The sequence below is a fragment of the Ascidiella aspersa genome, chromosome 2 (genome assembly GCF_963924565.1).
Source record: "Ascidiella aspersa chromosome 2, kaAscAspe10.2, whole genome shotgun sequence".
Lineage (NCBI taxonomy): Eukaryota > Metazoa > Chordata > Ascidiacea > Phlebobranchia > Ascidiidae > Ascidiella > Ascidiella aspersa.
In genome coordinates, this window is record NC_139448.1 from 8971404 (window position 1) to 8979256 (window position 7853).

The 7853-nt window shown below is 38.7% G+C and overlaps 1 protein-coding gene across 1 annotated transcript; it reads right to left on the minus strand.

Annotated features, from left to right (window-relative positions):
• Positions 1–90: 90 nt before the first annotated feature.
• LOC146163458 (lysine-specific demethylase RAD23A-like) lies at positions 91–7853 on the minus strand. The gene is made up of 10 exons (XM_083382036.1): positions 7593–7853; positions 6994–7075; positions 6520–6599; positions 6065–6177; positions 5612–5700; positions 3581–3778; positions 2970–3026; positions 2722–2849; positions 1923–2060; positions 91–1025 (listed from the first exon to the last, which is right to left on the minus strand). Exons 1-10 carry the CDS (start codon positions 7656–7658, stop codon positions 912–914), a joined length of 1065 nt encoding a protein of 354 aa, XP_083238162.1. The 5' UTR covers positions 7659–7853; the 3' UTR covers positions 91–911.

A 7853-nucleotide genomic window follows, 5' to 3' on the forward strand; every position in this document is an offset into this window, starting at 1 on the left:
GAATCATGGCAAACTTTTAAGGAAAAGTATTCAAGTGAAATCACCTTCCTTTCTGCCTCTACAACAAATGCGGAACGAAGACATCGCGAGTCGACCAAAAATCCCAATGTGTATAATGGCGATATTTACAATTACACGAGAGCGCGGCCGATCAGGAGCGCAGCTGGACCGATAAGCACCTGAAAGTTTGAATTTTTAACACGAAAAGAAACCACGACCAAGTATGGTTGGCCTTTGGTAGCATAAATGTATATATTACACAAGCACTGGTCGTAAGCGATATTGGGTTTGCTTTTAGGCCGCAATGACGAGTTAAAACTGGGACAATAACACAAATAAATTAACCGAATTGCCGGTAAGGCGAGGAACATTACGTTTTATTATGGGTATGCTGTGAATTGGAGACAACGGTGTACCGAATAACGGCAACTGTCAATTTGCAAGCGCTCCAATAAACAGGAAAGCAATTTATAAGCGTCATGTACGATCAGATCAGCAGGTTTACGTATAGGCGCCACCGTTCAAACTCACCAAATCTACATTGCCTTTTCTCTCGAAGGCTCTTAAAATAGCTTTGCGGACATTTTTCGGTGGTCTACGAAAACAAATTTTTTGGATAGTCTTTAATATAAATTTTTGCGCACAATCGAAAAATGCGTCTTTTTTTCTCGTGCACACACGGCAAACGATTGTCTGCGGGGGAACAGGTCGGTCAATTTCAACACACGCGCACACACAGCAAAAAGCAAGAGAAGAGTAGTTTTACAAATGCCGCGAAAAGGAAAAAGAGGCTTTAGCGCAAGTTCGCGCTTTTTCGCGCAAGTTCGCGTCAATCCGGGGTCGTAAGCTTGCTGTTATTGTTGTTGTATTGTACGGTAGTACGTCGGGACCGGGACAGGCAGTTGGGCGGTCTAGTCGTCGTTGAACTGGTTGGTGATGAGAAACTCGGCGGCTTGGTCGACGTTCTTGTCGCAGGCCATGTAAGCCTGGACGCTTTCAGCCTCGCTGAAGCCAATCTCCTTTAGCTGTCGAGTATAGAATAGTTTTACAGTGGGTTCGAAAAGTCTTGTAAGAGTATTCGCGCTGGGTAAACTAGACTGCCAGTTTTGTTTTTTTAAGTTCAGATTAACCTAATCCATCGAGGTCGAGAAATCACATGACGTTTGTAAATTAATACTCAAGGTTTATTGTGTGTTGGATGTACACCTAACCAAAATCTGTCATCCTGATCAGGATTGTAGTGCAAGCAAAGGTCAGGCTAAAAACACAACTAGCCTGTGGTGAGGTTCAAACTCACGACCTCCGATCATACCGGGATCGTCGCTCAACCAACTGAGCTACACAGGATCAGAAAGGATCAGGTCGAGAAACAACCATGGGACCATAGCCTGTCCCCTGTTTTTACAGAACAAACAAAATGCAACAGACAATGGTGCTATGGCTGTTTTTGACGTATTCCTTTCTGAGCCTGTAGCTCAGATGGTATAGAATAGAGCGGTGGTTCCGGCATTACCGGAGGTCGTGAGTTTGAATCTCACTGCAGGATAGTCGTTTTCTAGCCTGGCCTTTTTTTTTAGTACAATCCTGATCAGGCTAACCGACTTTTGCAAGCCTTTCGGAAAATATTTTGTGTACTATATAATGGGCGCCTATACCGGAGGCCAGTACGACTTCAGAAGGGCTTGATCACAGAATACGCAGTGTGTATAATGTACGTTTCAGTTGCTTTTATTCGGATGTTATAGGTAACTACATAAATTTAGAATGTGTATATAATACGATAAGAATAATAAACAATTTTTTTTGGGATAAACCGGGTTTAAAATTGACAAAAGAATGTTTGAGAAATCCCTATCTAAATCAAGGTAAACTAGAAATTCACTTTCCACAATCTTTCGGGCAACGTAGAGTAAACCGCTCACCCGTTCAATGTCCTGCTGTTCCTGTTCTGTGACGCGTATGTAGGCGGTTCCAGGTGGGGGGTTTCCCCCTTCGCCCGGCTGGCTGTCCGGGAGCGAGTTTATGAAGGTGATGAATTCGCGCTGGTGGCTGCGGATGTACTGAAGAAGAACGGACACTTTAGGATTTCGACGATGCGTTATTGGAGAAGCATTGTTTTTATATTTACATCTGATAAAATGACTGACAATATATGTATTAACTGAGTGCTCAACATAAAGATTTGTTTGAAGAAACTTTGAGCGAGAGTCAAACCAGCGTGTGAAGCTTTCTTACTGACCGAAAAGTTACTCCAAAAAAAGTTTTTGCTTTGTTTTTTGACACATTAATATTTTTTTACTATAATATTTTCTGTGCAAACAGGGGCTCCTTCAAGTCCGAGTGTTTTGACTCGAATTGGGATATCTAAGGTAATCCGATATTTTGGTAAACAAAGTACGGCCGTGCAATCCTATAGCAAATAAAGTTAATACTGTGGTGGAAAAAGCAATATTAAATTAAAACATGCAAACGTTGTTTGATTCAAGTTGTTAAGCCTAAATTTGCCTTAGCGTTAAAAAACTCAATAACCTTGGTAAAATCCCAACCGACATTGTCGGACATCCCTTATTGGGAGCATGGGAGGAGTCAATTATTAAAACTATAAAAATTTGTAAGCAGGCTATGTGTAAAAGGACGCCAGAGTGATAAGTAATGTATATAATGGTACACACAAGCGCACCACTGATAGGAATATTAGTTCTAATTTTGCGGAAAACTTACATCAAGCAGCTGCGGGTTCTGCTGTCCGATTTGTTGCATGTAGGCCACAAGTTGGGTAGGGTCCGCTCGCACTGCCCTGGCCATAGCGGTCAGTGCCTGGTTGTTGCGGATTGTTTCGAACACATTGGCTGAAATAAATGACATGAACACATTATCATCAGAACAAGGCGATTTTCAACACTTTCTTAAAGAACGTGTATTAGCATCACTCTTAAACTTAGTATAACTTCTACACAGTTGAATCTCACCTGGGGAATCTCCCTCACTTGGTGGCTGAATCTGTGCAGCAGCTGGGGCAGCTTGGCCTACAACAAGAAAGTCACGTTTAAACGCATTAAATCGTAGAAGGGAAGGGCCACCAATGTCATATGTGGGTACCGCGGGTTAAAAAAAATGCTTTTCAACAAAATAATTTTGTTCTTTAACCATATGCATTGGTGTCTACTCGAAAATTTCATGTTTTAATTCATGATTGGAACTTTGAAGAAAATTGATTGGTATGATCACGAAAACATTACACAAAATTGCCTGGGATACAGTAAAATAATGTAGAAAGAATCCATAACAATATTGTATGATTTAACCCCAAAAACTAAACTTCAATTCAATTCAAATCGAAAGATAACAACACAAATTTGCCTGGGATACAGTAAAATAATATAGAAAGAATTCATAACTATATTATGAGTTACCAAAAAATGTACATTTTACTTTAATTCAAATCAAAAGATTGCAACACAAAATTGCCTGGGATACAGTAAAATAATGTAGAATGAATCATTGACTTTATTATATGATTTACCCCCCAAAAAACTACAATTTACTCTAATTCAAATCAAAAGATAGCCTGTTCAACAACCTTCTGTAGCTACAGGAGCAGGGACATTGCCAGATGCAGGCGGGGGTGCCACCAGACCCTCTGGAATTCCAGTCATTAAGTATTCCACTGCTCGGTCAGGGTTGTTGAAGCTGGCACTTAGGGCGTCCTGGACTCTATTGCGTTCATATCCCATGGCCATAATGTTGGTCACCAACTGCTCGTAGTCGGTGCCCGTCACTGCAGATAATAAAAAATAATGGATTTAGGGCTGATGTCGTAACGCTTACCGCGTCGCGTTTTTGTTCCTGATGAATTCTGACAATAATATTAGGTTAGCAAAGTTGGGTGTATGAGAGAGGGAATGCTGGGGAAGATATTCATGTATGTACATGTGTAAGTCTATTGTGTGACTCTTTGTGGTTATTGCCGGAACACAGTAAGTTATAAGGAATGTGGTTCTTGGTTTCCAACTGGTACATGGTACATCCACCCCTGGCTTGGAGGAATCTGAACAAGTGTTACCCAAACTTTTTCCAGAGATGGATAGCTTGAATTGAAAGAAAGCGACTGATGATCCCTTTAAGGACCACAGTTTATGAACGGTTAGATTACGTAAAAAAATCAACCGGATTAGATATGAATAACAAAATTTCACTCTCTTGGGAGCATTGATAAATAAAAAAACAGTTAAATATCAGACTTTCACTATATATAAAAAACAGGTGGATGTGGAAATAAAAAAAGGTAAATAAATAGTTCAATGAGTTGTCCTCTGGTGAAAGCATTGACAGTAAATGAATAGAGTCTTAATAAACACCTAAAATCATTGTCTTTTACTAGGTGTGGAAACTTGTTTGTCATCTTCGAAAAACAAAAACAACATTTAAAAAAAGCTGCCTTGTAGGGTTAAAAACAAAGTAAAAATAATGTGGAGATGTAGTGGCAAAAAATTATTCTCCTTTCTCTACAGTTTCATTAAATCTCCAAGGAAAAGTCACCTCATTCCTCATCACCTGCTACTTACCAACTTTAAATAAGTCATGCACTACCAGCTTCTACAAAAAACAATCCTCTCACTCTATATTCAGTTCCTTTTACCACTATCACATCCACTTCTAAATAGGCAAGTGTCGACTACATTTTACCATCTGTCGCTGTAGCCTCATCGGGAGCACTTTCAACTGTTGCAGCTTCTATACCACTGCCATCATTCAATGCAAGGGGACCGTCAATGTTGGGAAAATTTTGGGAGTCCTTAATCATATCGATTACGGCATCTACACTTGCGTTCATTTGCTTTGCGGTCTCACTTATTGCGTGAGCGGCAGCGGACTCTCTTGGGTCCGCATCGAGGCGCAACAGCGAGGTTTTTAAAAACTCATCGAGACCACCTGCATTATTAATCTTTTGCCGCAGCGCCTCAAGCTCATTGGAATTCAGCATGGCTGGAAATCGCCCAGCCGGATCGGCACCACTGCTGCCAGCTAACCAGGGCAAGGTGCCTTCAAAGCTGGGCAACTCTGGCATAGGAAAATCAGGAAATTCAACCTGGCCATCACCGATTCCTTCCATGGCGTCAGTTAGCTGCCGTTGGAATCTTTCCCAGTCGTCAGCTTATATTGCAATATATTTTCACATGCAAGATAGCAAGGTTTGCAGTATTTCGACAGGGGTTGGCTCAAAAAAAGGGTTTCATTGGGAAAATGGGTGAAGCATGCTTTTTATAGATATATTTTTCCAAGTTGTGTTCTCTAATTTGTTGCTTTAGCATGCATGATTTAAGTGTACTGTGTTTTATACCAAATCACACATTTAACACTTTGTGGCAAAGGTCGAATTAGTTGTGAAACTTATTTTACTAAAAAAACATTAATAAGAGCAAATAACTTTGTATAGAAATAAGGTAAAATATTTACTATGAGAATGAATAATCTACTACAAACATACAATCTGCACTGCTTTTTGCCATGCTGAAATTAGGTCATAGTGAAACCGACTTGCCAAAAAGTTAACTTTGATGGTAATAATGTTGGAGGGAATTTCATGAATTAATAATAATCGGTGACTCACCCAAGGCTGATTCAGATGCAGCAAGGGTTGGGATTGCAGGGGACGCTTGCACAGCTGGTGTAGCTTCAGTTGTTGTAGTGGTAGCTGGACTGGATATAAATAAATAATAATACATTAAAATTCCTCTTCCAATTGGTTATTAGGGTTGTTACTTTGTACACCTGGCATATGTGACTTATTGATGGTATACACATGCTTGGTGAACAAACTTTTGCTGATCAGTACACTATATTCCACATGATTTAGATTTACATTCTAATACGACACAAATGGTGTCAAAGATATGCACTTAAAACAAGTGCATTATCGTGCAAAGAACTTTAAAATAACTTGTAGCCTTGTAGGAGGGTAATAATCTCAAAATATTTTACAGTTACTTGACACGAAGATTGAAGACCTTATTATCCTGGTTTGGGTGCAATTAAAAAAAGTATGAAAGATATTTGAACATACGCTGGCGCTTCTTGTTGCATTGGTTCCGCTGTGGTAGCTGGGGTTGTCGCAGCAGGAACTGCAGGACTCGGTTCACTGGGGGCCGGCGTTTCAGCTGCGGGGGTTTTGGTTTGCTGAAAAAATAAAACAGTGTACAGCAGGACTTACTTAAATTTGCAATCTGCAACACATTTCAATGATTAAAAAAACTAAGGCCTTTTCTGTTTACAATGATAAACACAACATTTTGGGTTGTCTGACTGTAACATTCTTTGAAATAATCTCAACCCAGATGGGTTTTCATAAGTTAACATTTGCAAGTCAAAGTTAAAAAAAAAGTGCAACACAAGTAGATGTGAGCATTTGTCTAAAATTAATGTAGGCCTACTCCTGACACTACCAGTACAAGTGCAACAATTTGTGCTTGCTAAAATGTAAAAATGCAAACTGTTAAAATTCCTCTTGATGTTTCATACCTTTGCAACCATTGCAACAATAAATTTGCCTTCTTCGATGCTGTATTCTGACAAGCATTTTGCATCATCAAGAATTTTCCCTTTAAACAAGAGAATACCTATTGATTTAAGTTGGTTTACCTTATCGTAACTGTCTACATAGAATTTGTTTATGCAACCAAGAAAGGATAAGAATTTTATTAAGAAATACCTAAAACACATTTAAATATATCTTAGTGGATACAGTAAAGAAAATTTTTCACATTTGCCAAGCCTGATTCAGTGGCAAATAAATGCGTTAGATATTACTTTCCGGGTTCGCTAGTGGGAACAGCATTAATATTGATGGCAGTCAAGGGTCCAGATTAGAAAATTTGAATATTGCATGGGAGCTGCTTTAGCAGCTTGAAATTGTGTGGCTAAAAATGAAGTTCTAACTTTAAAACCGGCAAAGCTAAGTATTTAACAGTTGCTAACTCAAGTTGCATTTCTTACCTGCATAAATAAGCTTTTGTCCACCAACTGGAAATGTTGCTTTTCCTTTCTTAGTTTCAATTTTCTCCTTTAAATTTAATACCTGAAATACAATTTCGCATTTTTATTGGAATATTCTATCGTATACCAATATTACTGATCTTAAAATAAATATAACACACACACACAAATATGTTTATATGATATATATATATACATATAATTTATTTCACATTAGGTTAAAAACTATTGAATGACACCAAATGCTTGTAGCATAAATGTTCAGAGGAGCTGTTTTATGAAAAGACAATGTCGACACTGTCATATGAAAAGAAAATGTCACATGAAAGACAATGTCAGGAAGGGATGTTTTTTTCGATATTCACTAAACTTTTAGGTAACAAAGTTGATGGTTAAACAAATACTGGTACCAGGATAAATTGATGTAAAAAGAGGTAGATGAATCAACTGTTTTTTTAGAAGAAAAACTAGAACTAAGTTTAATACTGTGATGAATGAACACAAAATCCACTTCCACAGGTCAACTATTTAGTCCAGAATTCCAGGGTGACTATTGTTTGGATGGTTTTGAACATGATTTATACGTTTCTTAAACTTACCGTTTCGGTTGCATCCACTTCCACTTCAAACTTGTCCTGTTGGAGGGTCTTAATTACCACCTGCATTTTAATGTTTATATTTGTGGTATAAATAATCAGCTGTTTAACAGCTATACGGCGATATGCAGCGACGACGGGACAACAGACAGATAGTGACTAGCCTACAGGCCTAAGAAAATAGTAAAGAACTCATATTAAAAACGTACAGCGTTCTTAAGGAATTTCCGGGCACTAGTCTACAATATACAGCGTTCAAACAGT